An 18,969-nucleotide genomic window follows, 5' to 3' on the forward strand; every position below is an offset into this window, starting at 1 on the left:
ATCATCTTTACCTTGATTGCAGTCTTTATCCATCAAATCTTTACTAGCGAGACTGGTTATCCAGTCGAGAAACTGTAGTTTGCGTCTCATCTGGCCATACAGCGGTGGGATGTGTTGACAATCCGTTCAGTCTGTACTTTACACAAAGCGCGACGTGTGAGGGCTCGTGCTCTTCAGAGACAATCACAGAATATGACAGAGCTTGTGTTAAAAAGCGAAACACACTGGAATTAATAATTCACTGAAAACGCAACGCGAGTCTCTGTTCTCTCTGCAATCTCTGATGTAATCAGCCTGGTTTCCTTTATATTAGCACTGTTTTGGACGGATTGTTTGAATGCATTCCCTTACTGGATCATTGGACTGAAAACTTTCCCGGAGTTTAGCAGCTTAAAATGATCTAATCGCAAGCAGAGAAGCAAAATTTGGTTAAAGGGTTAGAATAGAAATTATGCTTCAGTAATTTAGCGTTAATTGCGTTAAATTATTTTAATGCGTTAAGGATTGTCAAATTAATCGCATGCGGTAACGTGTTAATGATGACAGCCCTACATATAATACAATGTCACTATTTTTCACAATCTCACAAATGTTGATATTCAGATGAAATTAAAAAATAGCATAAACATTCGTCAAACGTGCTGAGACGAGACTTTGCTGTCTGGGTTATCAAGATGAGGAAGAAAACCTTCTTATCCTGTCTTACCCTAATTAGTTTGACCTCCTGATCTGGACAAACACGTTCTTTACATGCTCACGTTCACTGACTCCTTGAAAAAGAAAAGCGTAAAACTCTTTCTACACTCATTTCCAGCCCTATTCTCAACCCGTATTCATTAATTCTGTGCTTACGCATCTGGCGCTGAGTGGCATCCCGTTGTGGTCCTTCTCCTCCGGGTCCAGCATGCCCAGCTTCTCCACCAGCTCCCGCCGATCATCCGCTATGATGGGGAAGGGAAACTGGCTCCCAGGCTCTGTGTTATTGTAGGCCATGATGTCCTGAAATCAGCCGTGGAGACTCATTACCAGCTGATCAACAGAAGCACACACTTCAGACGGACAGAGGCAAACCTTGCTCCAGTCGTGATGCTCCTGCAGACTGTCGACGGAGAGCGCCATCAGCTTCACGTTACGCTTGCTGAACTCGGGACTGAGCTGAGCTGCCCTGCCGAGTTCAGTGGTACAGACGGGAGTGAAGTCTCCAGGATGAGAGAACAGGACGCCCCAGCTGACGAAGAAACACTTCATTCATGGAGTCACAATCAGAGACATTTCTGTGCTTTAAATGTTTCAGAATCCTACAACTAGTAGAGTAGTCAAGACCGGTGTTGGGGGCAAGTAACGTGAGTTACGTAATCAGATTACTTTTTTCAAGTAACTAGTAAAGTAATGCATTACTTTTTGATTTCAAAGGAAATATCTGAGTTACTTTTTTTCCATTGTCTGACTGACAGCTCTCCTGTCCCTACGTTGAGAGAAATCCAGAGTAAATGCATGCAAACACAACGCTTACTGTAATTCTAGACTAATGTCAACATGCATTTATTTACTCATTTCACTAACACAGAAACAGATTCCGTATTCCTCAAAATGAATAAAAACTGTGAAATACAAACTTTGAAAATATGACATATCTGCAATAATTAAATGTTAACATTAAATACTTTATTATTTATTATTTGATTCCTTCAGCTTGAGATTTATTCATTTCACGTCTGGTCTGAAAGGGCTTTTACATTTGCCAAAATATAACTGTTTTATATTAAAAACAAAAAAGCGAGCCCAGCCCAGATGAGAAAAGTAACGCAAAAGTAACATAACACATTCCTTTTCATAACTAAGTAGCGCAATTAGTTAATTTTTTTAGGGAGTAAAGCAATATTTTAATGCATTACTTTTAAAAGTAACTTTCCCAACACTGGTCAAGACCACATAAAGACCAGACCAGAGTGTGTCGAGACCAAAGTAGGGCAAGACCGAGTCAAGACCAAGACCAGACCAGCAAATGGTCTTGAGACCAGTCGTGAGTAACTACAATACCTTTAAGCCCCTGTTTACTTATAAAGAACTGTTAAAGCAATAAGCCCCGTGAAGCCGTGGTTTACAGTGAGTTTATAACAGCTAAGGGGCGTTGTTAGGTACGACGTAAAGCTGCGTTAAACCCCCTTAGCTGTTATAAATTCACTGTAAACCACGGCTTCACGGGGCTTATTGCTTTTATAAAACGGTTATTCCATATACATAGTAAGGTTTCACAAAATAAAACAGAGCAAATAAAATGTAATGATATTAATAAAAACAGTATTCTTCCACCAAACAATGTAGCTCCTCAGAAACAGTTGTGGTTGCAACAAAGTGGTTGCCGAGCAACACACAAACGTAAACAAAGGTGTATGTTACTTTGTAGAGTAATTTACAACAGCTTCGAACGCGGCTCAGCCAATCAGAACCAAGGACCGGAACTATCCGGTTTATAAAGATTATTATATGTCTGTGTTTTCATTCAGGTCCTTTGGTGTCTGTGACAGATATTTGGAAAATTTGACTCTTAAATTATGAGTAAAGTATCAGCAATGCAGTGGATCAGTCATCCGATCACTGTTGAGTTCTGTGTTTGGACTCCAGAGATGGACATAACCTCTGCAGTTCTACCACTGGATTGGATCATGTGTGCTTTGATAACCAATCACATTACAGCCTTAATATCACTGAATTTCAGTTTTGCAACAGTCAGTCTGGTTTGCAGATACCAGTGAAATCAAGTGCTGTAAGCTGAATCCTACCTGTAGAAAAATAGTCTGTGAATGATCTTATAAAAAGCATGTTTGGGGGGTGGAGACTCTGAAAATAGATCAATCCAAAATGGATGCTTGATGGCAAACAGGTTGAAGAGTAGCTGACAGGCTATTGATTCATTAAATGATAAGCTGTTTTCCCACAAAAGCAGTTTATTCAGTGTAGTGTCGCAGTGTTACGCTTTTCTTCTCTGATCTTGGAGGCTCGTCTTAAAGCAGTTTTGTGATGATGTGTGTCCACAGTTATTGACATTGTAAATCTAGCAAAGTTCTTTATATTTCTTTTTTTTCAACTTTAATGTACAGTCTATAAAGTCTATACTTTGTGTTATATTACCTTGGCATTAAATTATAGTAAATGAGTTAATGCTGCTGCATGAGTGTTTCTAAAACTATGGCTGAGGGAGTGACTGCAGATTTGACATCGGTCTTCTGAGCAATGTAATCAATCTCTCCACATTCTTTCCTCTTTTGCAAAGTCATAGAAAAGCTATCAAGTGTATTTATTTATTTATTTATTTTTGGTATTGGAGGAAATGTGAATGTGAAACTTATATTTGTTGTAGTTTCCATTCATCTCTATAGAGGTTTACCAGCTATGACGACCAACGGACCACAGAAATGAGACGAGGGTCAATCCTTCATTTGCTGAAGACATTTTATCAGTGACTTATGAGTGTTTCAATAATTCAATAACTGATCCAAGGTCATTGACTGGTAAAAGATTGTCTGAATGCCAGGCTGAATCAGAGATGAATGTGAACACTGGCAAACATACAGAAAAACCTCAAAACTTGCTTGCTTGCAAAAATGCTTTATTGGCTTTATGGCCACACAAGGTCAAAAATGTCAGGTTTTACTATCCTTGTAGGATAGTAGTCCACAGCATACGGTTTACCTGAACCACACACACACATAGTGAAAGTGTGTTTAGCTGACTCTGGTCTTTATGTGTGTCAGAGTCTGTCAGCGTTTTCATGTAGCTGAAGAGGTAAAAGTGGTGCCTGACCTACAAACACAACCACGATTTAGACAAAGACAGCAGCTTTGGACACGTACTAACTTTGCATGTTGTCCATTGTGAGGACATTATGAGAGAGACTCGCTTATAGCCAAGCCAAACAACTCATATCTTATATCCGAATCATTCATTTCAGTTCATTTCCTTACACTAATAAGAAGTACTGAATAATAATAAGAACACAGAGGAGAAGAGAAATGAGAGGTCTATTGTTAGATGTGACTTCAAGTAGTGGACATTGAGAATAAAACTACTGTATCTATGAAGAGCAACACAAATAACACACAACACACTCTCACATCACAAGACACTTACGAATCTCCCAGAAAATCATGCAGTTTCATTCGGCCAAAAGTGGAATCGGCTTCGAAGTTGGGAAAGACGTCTCCTAACAGCATCCTGCAGCATCTGTCTGTCTCTGTGTCTCGGTGTTGCATGCTGGGAAGTGTGGTTTGGTGTGTGGGAGGGTGTGAGAGAGCAGGCGTTTTCTTCTCTACACATGTGGTGGTTTACTGCAGTTTCCCCCTCACTCACTGTTACTTTAGTGATTATTTCACTGGTTTCAGATTTTTGCCATGCCTTTTTAAATGCCACACTCATTTACTGATGACATAATGATCATGTGTGAAAACATTTAGACATAATTTGTCCACTTAGAAAAAACTCAATGTATTGAGGAAGAAACTAATTATTTTTCCACCTTGCGTTTCTTTTTGTAGTGTATACCTAATTTGAACACTTAGAAATCAAAGCTCTGTGTCGTGAGAAACAAATAATTTTTTCACCCCTGCATTTTTGTTTACAGTATTTTGTAAACATATACTGAATATGCATACAAGTCAATCACCTTTATTTCTATAATGCTTTATACAATACAGACGGTTTCAAAACGGTAATAACTAATTCAGATTCAGTTGTAAAGCAGCTCTAACAAGCCAATAGTGTCATTATAGAGTTCAGTGTTGATTCAGTCCAGTTCAATAACTGTAACGTTTATCATTTGTGCATACATATTGTATGTACAGTGTATTTTTGCACATACATGTACATGTGAGTGTTATAACAAACTCCTGCACACTGAACAAGCACAAGACACAAGATTTGAAAGATTTTGTTTTACTTTTGTCCCATCTGTGTAGTTTGGCGTGTATATGGCCAATCATTTGTGCGAGTTAATATGCAAAAACACTATTTTTATAAGAATTAAAATAGTTTTGAAATAAGTGTTTGCTTTTGCAAGAGATGTGTAATGTTTTGCGCAAGAGATTCATAACATCTCACTGTTACAGATTTATCATGCAGCTCAAAGCATTATGGGTAGAATCTCTCATCAATCTATTCTGATTCATCAACACAGTTTCACTGATGATCCAAAATTACCAAACCCAAACCCAGGATAGAGCGTCTGAGTGAATGTGGTCTGGACTGTGTGGATGAGGCTCATTGTGTCAGAGACGCTGTAGAAGGACAGAGTTCCTGCACTGTGATCCACAAACACTCCTATTCTGCTGCTGATGGATGACTTCACTGATCTTTAGTAACTCAATCCAGCACTTTCACAGCATCAGCTTCATTCTTCTCATATTCATTACATCACATTAGAGCTACAGATTCTAGTATTTGACACTTACACTCTATGTGAACTTTCTAGGAAACAGTTTGGATGATAAAACATCTGCTAAGATCATAAATGTCCATCTAACAGCTCAAGCACATCAATGGAGTCTCATTGTAGAGTTGAGTAGATTTGCTCAGGAAAAGCAGCTCAAAGATGATTAGATTGACCATTATTGATAATTTATATGATATACTGAAACTTCACAAGGACTCTAAAGACACACTCAAGTTTACTTTGGCTTCGATACACTGAAGCACTGCTCAGTCGCCAGGATTTCACAATTCTGCAAATGCAGAATTTAATGCAAAATCAAGCAAACATTATTTGCAGGAGCTTGTATTTTTGTCTTATTTATGCAATTTTTCCACAACAAATGTTAACCTGAGAGAGAAAGCAATATTAGCGACTAAAATTCCATAACTGAGAGTCCAAACAAATGAATGAATGAATGCGTGTTGAATTACAGTGAACTGTGCTGTAAAGTGAGCAGGGATGATGATACAGGTTATACAGGTTATGCAGGTGATTTACAGGGAGAGAAAATATGGACAGGATAATAATATTTAATATTTCCAAGTAATCTCTCCCAATCATTTATTCATGAGCTACACGTCTATCGTCTTTTCAACCTGTTTGTGAAACGAGAGAGAGAGACGCGGCTGTGCAAGCGATCAAACATCTTGTTTATATTTAATGAATGTTTCTAGACTACAGCTTTAATGAAGACTATTATTAAACTACTATATGGAATACTGAATATAAATAGAAATGTATTTGTCACGAATCCGGTCCATGAACTTCCATCCGCTTGCCACCAGAGGTCGTCCTCCCATGATATTGACTCTCACACCACACAGACTGTTACACATCACCCTGGACTACATTGCACTAATCGCAAGCTCACCTGAAACTAATCACACACAGTTGCTACCAATAACACACACTATATAAATCAGTCTCACACCACCATTCAACGCCGAGTATTGTTTGCGTTTATCGCTCTCCTAGTGGTAACACATTACGGAGCCAGTTTCCTGCTCTAGTTTCTAGTCCTTAGTTCCTAGTCATAGTCTTTTCTTGCCTGCTTTCCCGTGTTACCTGATTTTTGCCCGTTTATCTTGGATTAACCCTTTGCCTGCTGTTTCGTACTGTGTTTGCACCTCGCCTGGACTACTGCTCGTGTTATTGGATTACCCCTCGTGTCAAGCCCTCTGGATATTGTTAGCCGCTGATCGACCACGCCCGTTTTGGATTACTCTTCTGTCTTGCCCTTAATATACCTGTTTGCCATTGTCTGACCCATGCCTGTTTCATGACCACACCCTTTAATAAAGCCTTGCAGATGGATCCGCACGGACCCAGTAGCTTTTCATGTGGACATTGGCCAAGTATGGACACTGCAAAACTTTTATTAGCCTTAAAGCAGGGCACACGCTTCAAGAGTATCTGGATATTGCGTGTTATTCTGATCTGCCAGATTGTGTACTGATAGACTTTTTTTGTGATGGAGTAAATGAACCTTTAAAGTCACGATTAACCCGTGAGGGTCCCCGTTCTTCTCTAAGCTATTTTTTTTATTTTGTTCTGCTGTGTGTCGACTCCGTGTTCACTGTGGGTGTTGCGGAGAAACATGACACAGAGTCCGATCTTCAGATCGTCATGAGTCAAGTCAAGTCTCAGCTGATCTGCCAGAGCTCGTCACGTCTAAGCTGATCTGCCAGAGTCACGTCACATCTCAGCTATTCGTCCAGAGTCACGTCACAGCTGATCATCCAGAGTCACGTCACATCACAGCTGATGTTCCAGAGTCTTGTCACGTCCTGTCTGTTGCACCCAGATTATCAAGGTCAGCCCTTCGGTATCCCAGTCTGGTATCCAGTTTGAGGGATGCACCGCTGGTGTCTGTACGCGCAGCTGGTATCCCCAAATCCACGCACTCTAGCCCTCCTGTTCTGGAACTGATTCCCCAGTCTGAAGCGCTTCCTATGATGGGGATCGCTTTTTGGTGTGTTTGGGCTGCATACACCACCACAGAACCTCCTGAGGTGGCGGCGTCCACTATGGTGTCTCCAGAGGTGGCGGCTGAGGCTGCAGAACCTCCCGAGGCAGCAGCGCTCGCTTCAGCTCCTTGTATGGTGGTGGCGCCCAGCAATACACTTTCAGCCTGTCATGTCACGGTCGAAGGAACTTGCTATATGCCCAGGTAATCCCGTCATGGCCATGGGGGCCATGAATGAACCTTTTGTTTGCTCCGTTAGCCTTATCACTACCCCAGAGACTTTAAATGTACAGTGGGTACGGAAAGTATTCAGACCCCCTTAAATTTTTCACTCTTTGTTAGACCACTGGTGAACTGTCTGTCTATCCAGTACCTGCCAATGTTTCTAGTTTTGAACAGTCGGTCTTATCAGTCTTTACCAATACACCCAGTTTAGTAGTGTCTCCCTATTCGGTCTCAACTAATGTATCTGTTTGTGAATTACCTGCCAGTTCTATTTCAATCGATGAACCTGAATGTAATTTGTCTGTTTATCCAGTTTCAACCCATGAGTTTAGTCTTGGACAACCTGCTTATTCAGTCTGCGACACACCCGACTGTTATTAAAGTGAACACACAGACCTTGATTAGCTGATTTAGGTGCGTTTAATTAGAGATCAAACTAAACCCTTTGGGAAAGTGACTCTCCTGGAATAGGATTGGGAAACCCTGATGATGAAATGTCTACTATTAATTGTTTTATGACTTTGAATAAATGTATATATTTATTTGCATTCATGTCCAACCGTTTAGTCATTGCTTAGCCAGTCGCTATTGAGCTACAAATGTAGGCCTATAATGTGTTCCTTACCTCTGTCCCCACAAGCATAAAGTAAGATCTGGAGGAGTGTTGTGAAAATAAAAGCTTTATTACCACAGAATTGAGACACAATGTTGAAATAATATTGAATATCTGCTGAACTCAAGCACATCTGTGCTCATTAAATGAGCAGCTCTGTACAACATTCTGCTCTCGTTTACAGACATTTCATCATGTACAATCCAAGCATAATACAGTGGTCTTGGTTAAAGCCAATAAATAATATTAATGTGCCTTATTCAGCAATGAATGAACATATGGCCAAACTGATCAATGTAATGTACACAGTTTGTGTATTGCAAAGGTGTTTATTTCATATTTACATCAGAGCTGTAGTTTTTAGTTCTCCAGCACACTTCTGATCTCCTCATGTTCTCACTGCACGTCTTTTCAATTCACTCTCATAAACTGTGACTGATATAATGAATTTGTTGCGGATATGCATGGAGACTTAATTATAGACTTATTTTAATTGTCTGAGAAATGTTACTGCACACAGTTAAAGTATTTAATGTAGAAAGTGCTGCTACTCTTCAGCATGTAGATGTTCAAGCAAATGTGTCCCTGCAGCACAAAAGCAGTGTTAAGTCGCTGGGGTTATTTGTAGCAATAGCCAACAATACATTGTATGGGTCAAAATTATACATTTTTCTTTTATGCCAAAAATCATTAGGATATTAAGTAAAGATCATGTTCCATGAAGATATTTTGTAAATTTCCTACCGTAAATATATCAAAACTTAATGTTTGATTAGTAATATGCATTGCTAAGAACTAGTTTTTTTGCACCCTCAGATTCCAGATTTTCAAATAGTTGTATCTCAGCCAAATATTGTCCTATCCTAACAAACCATACATCAATGGAAAGCTTATTTATGCATATAAATAATAATGAATAATCAGTTTATCTCCTCACTGGGATAAGTTCTGGAGACAGTTTCTCCGTTGCGACAGCAGAGCGCTGGAGGTGATGAGGCTCCGTCCACACGGCGGGCAGCGGTGCGGTTTCTCTTCGCTGTGAACTCTCTCGTGTATCTTCAGGTTCCCCGACTGACTGAAACTCTTGTCGCAGTGCGAGCACTTGTAGGGTTTCTCTCCCGAATGGACTTTCTGGTGTTCCTTCAGATATTTGGCTCTGGAGAAGCTGTTCCCGCACACCGAGCACACGTGAGCTTTCTCTCCGGTGTGGATCTTCTGGTGCTCCTTCAGGTAACCCAGCTGTGAAAACATCTTTCCACAGAAGGAGCACAGGAGGAGCTTCTGGTGGATTTTCTGGTGTATCTTCAGGTGCTTTGCTGAGATGAAGCTCTTCCCGCAACCGATCGCAGCCGAAGGGTCGTTCTCCAGAGTGCGAGTGCTGGTGGTTTCTGAGGATCGTAGCCTGTGTGAAGCTCTTCCCGCACTCGTGGCGCGTGAAAGGCCTCTCTCCGGAGTGAATCCGCATGTGGTTCTTGACGTGTCGCTTGCGGATGAAGCTCTTGTCACACAGGAGGCAGGTGAAGGGCTTCTCTCCCGTGTGGATCCGGATGTGGTTCTCCAGACTCTGCTTGCGTGTGAAGCTCTTGGAGCAGTGCGAGCAGCTGAAGGGCTTCTCTCCGCTGTGAGTCTGCAGGTGTCTCTTCAGGTCTGCGTTCTTGAAGAAGCTGCTGCCGCACTGCAGACAGCTGAAGTTTCTCTCTCCGCTGTGGACTCTGATGTGGCTGTTGAGGTTGACCTTGAGCGTGAAACTCTTCCCGCACTGAGTGCAGCTGAACGGAGATTTCTTGGCTCCTGTTCTCTTCTGGGAGAAATCATCTTCAGTCTGTGTTTGTTCTGCAGTTATGATCTTCTGATGATCTTCATTCACTTCTTCACTTTCCATCTTCACTTCCAGCAGATCTAAAACCAGTTCAGACAATGAGGTCAAATAAGAAACTAAATGATCTGTAATCTCTCGGCAGATGAACACATGATCTGATGCTGGACACAAACCAATGACAACAGTCATGTTATAATTAATGTACTTAATGAAGTACAATCACTAATGATATTTAGAGGTCTACAGTAGTGATTCAGGTATTCACACTATAAACGTTCAGTATGGATGCATGTGTGTAGTGTTGATTTATCCACTGCACATGCAGAGCTTCCCACACCTGAGACCTGCTTTACATCTCATCTTACTATCAGTGATGTACTATTACAGTGTTTAATAAAAAAGAAAATTTAAAAATTTTAGTTTATTTTGTTTTTGTCTTTTTCCACTGCTGTATTTAAAACATACTGAACCATGACTTCAAACCCGAGGTACATACAGAACCATCTTTTTTTCTTTTCTTTTTGTATCATTTTGTATCGTTACATCCCTACCCAAGAACCTGAGAAAATAGTAAAACTAATGTTATTATTACTAGTTGAAAAAAAACACCATTATTTAACAGCTCATATAATTTTCCCCACACACACACATCAGTCATTAATGAAGAGTCGAGAACCTCTCTGTTCATCATTATCTTCATCTTCCTCTCTGTGTGTTTCTTCATCGCTCACATCTTCTCTCTCCTCTTTAACAAACTCCATCTTCACAGTAACTCGAATCGGTCATTTATCTTTTGGAGCAGATATAGAGCAGAAAGACATTATTAGTATTTAGTGAATTCATCATATCATCACTCATGAATATTAAATATGTATATGAAGTAAGAGGATTTCCAGTTAACCTGTTTGTGTGAGTATTAAAATAAAACACCCAGCTGAAATCTTTCTGATACAGACAACAGACGACTGAAGCGATTCTATTTCTGTCATGTTTCACCGCTCTCTGTTCTTACTGTATTAGTTTTTTTCAGCTGCTTGCACACAGCATCTTCACTTGTCACACCGAATCTGCAAAACCATACACTAATCTCAGCCTTTGACTCAGTTTTCAATTTCATAAAACACTTTTTGTAAAACACAACACACAATAATCTAACAGGAATTAATATTATGGCAAAGGTGTTTGCAAATGTTTGCTTTTGAGATGTGTTTGTGATATTTTGAATGCAGTTCTTCATTTTGCAAGAGATGCGAGGCACTTTACTTTTTGTGTGTATTTCTTGGATTTGTGTGTAAAGTTATGAAAAAAAAGAGGCAAGGTTTTGAAAATGTGTGTGAGTAGTTGAAAAAAAACTGTAAGACTTTCAGTAATATTTCTTGCTATTATAATAATAACTTATATTTTCAGCATATTGTAAAATTGTTTCTTTTTTCAAATCTTGTCAAGTTTTTATTCATTAAAATGAATATGTAAAACTCTGCTCCTCACATTTTTGTAGTTGATAATGATTCATACTGTAGCTTAGGCTATATATGTTACTTCTATGTTCTATAAAAATCAAAAAATCAAAAACATGTCATTTTAGCCTACATGTACTATCACTGTATAACCTGATATTATGATTCTCTCTTGGTTGTTATTACTGTCGCTGTCACACATATGTCAGTGGAATTAATCATAACTCTATCAGGGTTTATGTGATCAGATCGCCAGAAACTGAAGATCTGTGAGGGATTTTATTAGTGAACTTAGTGTTCTTTGTACTGCACTGCCCCGACTAAAAACACCAAATACATTCATACCTGTCGTGTTTATGGACTTTATTTGTGCTGAAAATGACCATATGCATGTTAAGTATTTCTCAGTTTCTGTCTGCTCATTCACTCTCTTCAGCACTGGCGACAGAAGCAGATGTTTTAGGGGAGAAAGCATGAGAATCAGTCTAGTGCTGGTGTCACTGCGCTTTATATCAGCTGCTGTCGATCATTAACAGACTGTAAGACAGGGAAACAGTAACAGACTTTAACGATAGGGAAACAGTAACAGACTGTAACGACAGGGAAACAGTAACAGGCTGTAACGACAGGGAAACAGTAACAGGCTGTAACGACAGGGAAACAGGAACAGGCTGTAACGACAGGAAACAGTAACAGGCTGTAACGACAGGGAAACAGTAACAGACTGTAACGTCAGGGAAACAGTAACAGACTGTAACGACTGGGAAACAGTAACAGACTGTAACGACTGGGAAACAGTAATTGTGTTACCGTGATGCTCCGCTAATGCGCCCGTTCAGTTCAATGGCCGCTGCTCTGCTATTTTTTGCTAAATAAAAACGTTTTATGTTTTCACATTTGCTCATAGCTACTGTTACAGATACAATCAGCCTCATAACAGCAGAAACCACCAGCAATGCACAAAAACTGTCACAATAGACTGCAACAGTAAGTTCAGAAGCACGGCAATTGAAAGTCCAGACACTTCTCCATCCTCCGTCCTCCAGCTGTTGATGTTGAGTGCCATACTTAAATAGCATCGCTGTCAGCAGGTTTACATCACTTGCGAATGCAACCCGGAAAATTGATTTCTCGGGGTATCAACCTGGTGGCTAGTTCCTATAATTGAGTTCCCATTACTACTCAGTTTGAAAGCCCCTAAAGATTCCTGAGCAAGCTTATTAAGGTCTTTAGAGTTACTAGAGCAGCGACTCTGGAGCACATCACTGACATTTCGACACACATTTCAGATCTCAGCTGATGAGATGAACCAGGTGTGTTTGATTAATTAAGGAGACATGCTGGGGACTCCAGGAACATGGATGGGAACCACTGCACCAGACAATGACAGGGAAGTGAGATTGATCAGAAAACATCGTACTGATGTTTTCATCCACATTGTAAGAGTTGACTTAAACACCATAGCACTCGTTTAGGCTCTTAATACTATTAGGAGGGAAGAATTCTCAGTTCTCAATGCTTCTCCTTTCAAACACTTTTGATTCATTGAATTGTTAAGGATATACATGAAGAAATAAGAGCCAGACGTTGTTCTTGAATGGTACCATACACAAGTAGTTTTATTCATTTAAAAGTGTTACTCCTGAATGTTAAAGATAAGCATCCTTTTACAGTCACAGACATGTTTTCATTATTTAATACACGACAGAAATGGTAAGAACTTCACTGCAGGAGGTGTGTTTTAGTGAAGGACACATTCAGTCCTGAGGGCAAACCATGAGCTGAGGAGCCACTCTGGAGCATGAATCTCTCTAGCGGCAGGTATTTATTATGTATTAAGGACTTTAAATGTCTTTTAAGTTCAGTCATTTTGCTGAAACTCCTCCCGCATGGAGGGCAGTGAAACGGCTTCACTTCACTGTGAACGATCTCGTGTGATTTCAGGTGATATGGCAAACTAAAACCCTTCCCACACTGAAGACAGATGAAGGGCTTCACATCAGAGTGAGTTTTTAAGTGATTATTGTAGTATGTTTTACTTCTAAAACCCTTCCCGCACTGCTGGCATGTGAACGGTTTCTCTCCGATGTGGATTTTCACGTGTCCTGAAAGGCTCGTTCTGTGTGTGAATCTCCTTCCACAGTGAGTGCACTTGAACGGCTTCTCTCCAGTGTGGATTCTTACGTGATCGGTAAGGCTTCCTTTGTATTTAAACAGCTTTCCACAGTGAGTGCAGGAGAAAGGCGTCTCTCCGGTGTGGATTCTCATGTGTTCCATCAGGCTTCTTTTACACGTGAAACTCCTTCCACACTGACCGCAGGTGCACGACTTTCTTTTTTGTGACACTTTCTTTTTAGAAGAGTTTTTATTCAGTTCTTCTTCACTTTCCTCTTCACTCAGTTCTTCACTTTCCTCTTCAACTTTACTTATTTCTTCGCCTTCCTCTTCCCATTCACTCTGTTCTTCACTTTCTGTTTCAGCTTCAATGGTTTCTTCACTTTCCTCTTCCATCAGGTCTGAAAAGAAAAAGAAAAAAATGGTTGAAAATGTCATTTTTTACATGCTTTAAATGTTAACATTCTCATATTTTAGGTTACAAAAAACATTTTAAACATATATTTATTTCATAGTAATACTGTGATGCTAAAATACTACACACAAACAAACAAACGGTCATAACTGAAGACTACATGGTAGAAAAAGAAAATAATTCAGTTATCCAATTCATTCCAACTGATGGAAATGGACAGAAAGAGATTAGACTTAAAGAGATAGTTCAGCCAAAACTGAAAATGTTCATCATTAGCTGGCATGTCGTTCCAATGCTGAATGAGTTTTCTTTCTTCTGTCGAGTGTAAATGAAGATATTTTGAAGAATGTTAGTCAGCAAACAGTTTCAGTTCCCATTGACTTCCACTGGATTATTCATCCTTACAATGGAAGTCAATGGGAACTAACTATTTGGTTATCAAAATTCTTCATAAAGTCTTGTGTTCATATTCCACAGAAGAAAGTCTTTCAGGTTTGGAAGGACTATGATCACTGTCCCTTTAAAGGAGTCTTTATCCTGTCCTGGACATCTCCTGGACAACAGCAGTATTACAGTCTTCACCTGTCAGTAAAAACGTCTGATAATATTTGCTGTTTGTGGAAATTCATGAACATAAATAAGCATGTTTGTAGGATGCTTACACTTGTTCAGTCTGTTTGGTTATGTGCCAGTCAGAAATCATTGAGGCCTCGGGGCAGAGACGACACCACAGTTAACCACAATATCCCCAGAATTTGAGATATGGGGCAAAAATGTCCAGTTTCTGTTTATATTCTTTACATTTAGTTGAATTATTTGTTTGCAGCTGTTGATCAGGTATTGTTTGAGGGGTTTAACATTGAAGTCATATAAATTATGGTTTGCAAAGAACCTAACTGTACTATATAATGCACTTTAATACTTTAATATCCTTACATAATGTATAATTGCTTTATGCTAAATTATAATACATATCATTTATTTATATAATAGGGTACAACGGGGCTAAATGCACACCTTAAGAAAAAATGTGCTATTCACTGCGCCTAAAATGTATAATTGCAGAAAAATATACAGTATATATGTTTGTATAGAACATTAATGGAGCAACAGATGTTGTGTGAAAATAAATCATACAAGCTGTTTATTTTGTTTAAAAATCTTATAAATGTATATTTTGCTCCCCACACATGGAGTAAAAGGCACACAGTATTTATACAAATACTTTATAATGTCTAAGTTAATACTTGTTCAAACCAATCACTTTAGCAAAGTGTGCACTATTTTGGAAAATAAAATAATTAATTTTTGTTCAATAAATATACTGTCATTAAAATATGTTGAAATATATTTAAAATACAGAAACAAAATCATTTTAATAAGTAAAGATTCTGAAAGAATTGAAGGAGATCCAATAATAATTGAATATATATTTACAGTAGTAACAACAAATTATATTTTATTATATGATATGATTAATATCATGTTTTTAAAAATGATGGTTTCATTCTAAACATGGTGATTATCTCTAATAAGGATACTCAACATTATATATGATATTTACCATCTGAATCTAACACGTCATGTCAACAAATGGAAAAGTCAGCCATCTATTAATTATCATGTTAATTACTCTGTGCCGTTAGCCCCAACAGCAGGGGCGCTTTTACCCCAAATACCTTACTTTTACATATTCTTTTGTTATTTAAAAACTGTTGAAAATCGTTAAGAAGACCTTTGTCTCAAAATATATGCATTAATTTTAGTGATTCTCATTTGCTACTTAAATCTACTACAACATTTTAAAAAGCATAAAATATTAGATCAAGTAAGCCCAGAATCAGCGTTGCGCTGCAGCGCGCGATCATACAAATATACACGTGCATCTTGAAAAGCGATGTTTTGGAAAGTGCTGCGCCACGTTTTTCTGCCATCTAGTGGTTTAGAGGAAAATAATATCAAAGGCGCCTTTAGCCCCGTTGTACTCTATCTTTATTCCGTTCATTTCTTTATAATAAAACAAGAAATGCATAGGCCTACATTTGTTTTAATCAAACATCCTCAATAATACTGGATTGAAATGTGATATGTGATGCTGTTCTGTTGGTTGTAAATGCGCTGCGTGAGTTTGAGAGTAACTAAAGCTGAAAACACAAACTGTACCGCGCTACAGCAGACAGATGCTCTTTACTCTCTCACTCACACAAACACAGATCAGTATTCCTCACAGTTAATGCATTTGCTACTGACCTTCGGTCATATTCTGCCATATAATAACCGCAAAAGAAAGTTATGCACATGCTTTAGAGATCGCGTGCTTTGAGTGTTTCGCCGAACCGACACAAAGCTATGATCCATGAAATAAACGAATGACTGAATGAATAAACAACTCCCAGATGCTGTGATTGTCTGACTGCAGTCACAGATGATCTGGTGAACTGCTGAGACTCAAACCTTTCTGTTCGCCGCTGTCTTCGTCTGTGGTTCCGCATGTTTCTGGATCTTCACGTTCCTCTTTAACAAACTCCATCTCCGCAGCCGTGTAACGAGAGCTTCAGCTGTTCTGCCTGTTTTCCTCTCGTCTGAAGGATCGGACAGCGGGGTTTCTGCACTTACTGCTGGATTCTGTAGGAGGGGCTTCCTGAAGACCCCAATCTCCATCGCGAAGCTCCTGGTGAATTTATTATTCAGAGATAACGTCTTCTGACATGAAGAGATAACAATGAAGAGGAGTTGTGCAAAGCTAAACAACCTAAGCAGGAGATGATGTGGTGAATCACTTACATTCAGAGTGGCACTACACTCAATAAGAGCCATTTAACAAACTGTATCTAAAACATGACATTTCTACACACTAACTCCTTACAGTATTCTAAAGGAGAGAGAGGTCCTATACAGCCCATCACAGTATGATCAGTCAGAAACCAGAGATCTGGAAGTGATCCAGAAACACTTACTGTGAGGAGCTGGCTTCATCTCATCTTACTCCTGAGTTCTCTTCTGTGAAGCAGACGCTCTGTCTGAGGAGTTTACAGCATGGGGTTCATTCCATTAGAGTTCAAAGGATGGAGCAAATGGGGAAAACCGTGGCACAAATGTGTAGAATAAGGGAGGAAAAATATAAATGCAAACATAAACCTCATTCTAAGTCATTTGAACAAAGGGTTTATACCAAAAACAAAATGTGTTTAAAATAAAGCAGCCTGTATTATTTCTCTGCATGTATGTCATCATTTGTAATAAATCCAGTTTGTGTGTTTCAATCTCGTGTATTTTAGCTAACTGAATGTTGCTTATTCCACAGCTAGCCATCTTCATACTCTTTAACTCAATAAATGTAATTGACTTCACAATTAACTAATGTATGCTTATTTTATGCAATTTGAATAGCCTAAATGCATTCTGAAAATATGAGTATTTAAGTCAAATCAAATAGTTGCAAATAGTTAATAATAAAGCTTGCCATGATTTTTTTTGCAGGCAGAAATCTGTTTCATGCATGACTGACAAATATGCATCACATTATTATATGCAATTCAAATACATAAATCTTAAGTTTGTCTAAATGTTGTATTGAGTGTACTGTATATATTTAAGAGCTAGGCTTGTGTTTATAACACGTGTAAGATCACATGTAGTCTGTTGAAGTGCTGGAGGTCTGCTGTGATGCGGTGAATGAAGGAGTCGTCGTGTCTGACGGTGTGTCGTTAGGTTTAACGTCTCTCAGATATCAGCACATCGTTCACACAGACATCAGCAGCAGATTCACTCACACTTTATATTAAGTGGCCTTAACTACTATGTACTTACATCAAAAAATAAGTACAGTGTACTTATTGTGTTCATATTGTATTGCAAAACACTTCTGCTGCTATTGAGGTGGATACGGGTCCGGTTAGGGACAGGTTTGGTGGTATGGGTAGGTGTAAGGGATGGGTCAACAGTGTAACTATAAATGTAATTACAGAAATTAATTACAGATGTAATTACATGCAGGTATTTTTAAAATATAAGTACAATGTAAAAACATGTATGTGCACAATAAGTGCATTGTACCAAATAATTTAAATGTAATTACATAGTTGTTAAGGCCATTTAATATAAAGTGGGTCCGCAGATTCACTCCCAGTCTGTTTACACTCGCTTCACTTATCTGCTCTATTATACATAAAACTACATGCATAATTGATTTTTTGTGAATGATATAAATGATCACTTACAGTAGAATCAAGTTAATTCTGAAAGTAATTCAGTTTATTCTGTTGAAAGCATGAAGGAAATGAAATACACGCAGCTGGAAAAGCAGGTGATAGTGAGTTTGTTCAAATGTATTGGACAGCATTGACTGCTTATGCAAGTTCAACTTGTTTTTCTTATATCACGACTGTCTGTATTATTGAAGGCTGAGTGTCTTCTCTTTTTCCCCTCTGTTGGCAATGTGTAATAGCAGTAACTGTGGTCTGAAAGGTTAGCTAAATACTGTATAGTACCATGACTGAATCATTTTAATGGGGAAATTACTGCTGGCAAGATGGGCTTTAGTAAAGCTTTTATTCAAACAGTTTGCTTTAAATCAGTGCTACATAACTCAAGTAAACAGAGAAAACTTCAACACCCATAATGCACTGGGCTTATTCTGACTGGATACAGAAGAGTGTAAATATGATGAATAGTAGAACAGCACATGAACCTAAATACATTTCATGCACAATTTCAAGTTTGTATGTGTTTGTTTGGCTAATGCTAGTTACTATAATAGGTATGAATATATAGTGATTAATGCAGTATGTATTTCAGTTCACTTCTTTGAGTCTGTAGACAATGAAGCAGATCTGGAATTTATCCTGAGTTTGCTAACAAACGAATGATCAGCTGGTTTGTTATTTTCATGT

At 38.7% G+C, this 18,969-nt stretch overlaps 3 protein-coding genes across 3 annotated transcripts in view; 1 reads left to right on the forward strand and 2 right to left on the reverse strand.

The window, feature by feature from the left end:
• The window catches only part of LOC107731591 (tensin-3-like), a 37,516-nt gene extending 35,811 nt beyond the window's left edge, over nucleotides 1–1,705 (forward strand). The window contains exon 27 of the mRNA XM_016542713.1: nucleotides 1,693–1,705. The gene's annotated coding sequence lies outside the window, so the exon portion shown is untranslated. The remainder of the gene's footprint in view (nucleotides 1–1,692) is intronic.
• The window catches only part of LOC107731592 (peroxiredoxin-6-like), a 5,603-nt gene extending 1,389 nt beyond the window's left edge, over nucleotides 1–4,214 (reverse strand). The window contains exons 1-3 of the mRNA XM_016542715.1: nucleotides 4,132–4,214; nucleotides 1,072–1,228; nucleotides 853–999 (exon numbers count right to left, since the gene is read on the reverse strand). Coding sequence (XP_016398201.1) covers nucleotides 853–999; nucleotides 1,072–1,228; nucleotides 4,132–4,214 — 387 coding nt within the window. The remainder of the gene's footprint in view (nucleotides 1–852; nucleotides 1,000–1,071; nucleotides 1,229–4,131) is intronic.
• Nucleotides 4,215–13,269: 9,055 nt separating this feature from the next.
• On the reverse strand, nucleotides 13,270–16,644 carry LOC107731582 (gastrula zinc finger protein XlCGF8.2DB-like). The gene is made up of 2 exons (XM_016542702.1): nucleotides 16,532–16,644; nucleotides 13,270–14,063 (listed from the first exon to the last, which is right to left on the reverse strand). The coding sequence occupies exons 1-2, from the start codon at nucleotides 16,605–16,607 to the stop codon at nucleotides 13,270–13,272; spliced, it is 870 nt and encodes a 289-aa protein (XP_016398188.1). The 5' UTR covers nucleotides 16,608–16,644.
• Between the last annotated feature and the right edge of the window lie 2,325 nt (nucleotides 16,645–18,969).

Source organism: Sinocyclocheilus rhinocerous, unplaced genomic scaffold, assembly GCF_001515625.1.
Source record: "Sinocyclocheilus rhinocerous isolate Xijiao unplaced genomic scaffold, SAMN03320098_v1.1 scaffold1933, whole genome shotgun sequence".
NCBI lineage: Eukaryota > Metazoa > Chordata > Actinopteri > Cypriniformes > Cyprinidae > Sinocyclocheilus > Sinocyclocheilus rhinocerous.

What these genes read in the sequence shown, in the direction of transcription:
- LOC107731582 (XM_016542702.1), bottom strand. Translation starts at nt 16,607, where the DNA reads ATGGAGTTTGTTAAAGAGGAACGTGAAGATCCAGAAACATGCGGAACC. An exon ending in AGACAGCGGCGAACAGAAAG is followed by an intron (nt 14,064 to 16,531) that starts GTTTGAGTCTCA and finishes TTTTCTTTTCAG; the next exon opens with ACCTGATGGAAGAGGAAAGT.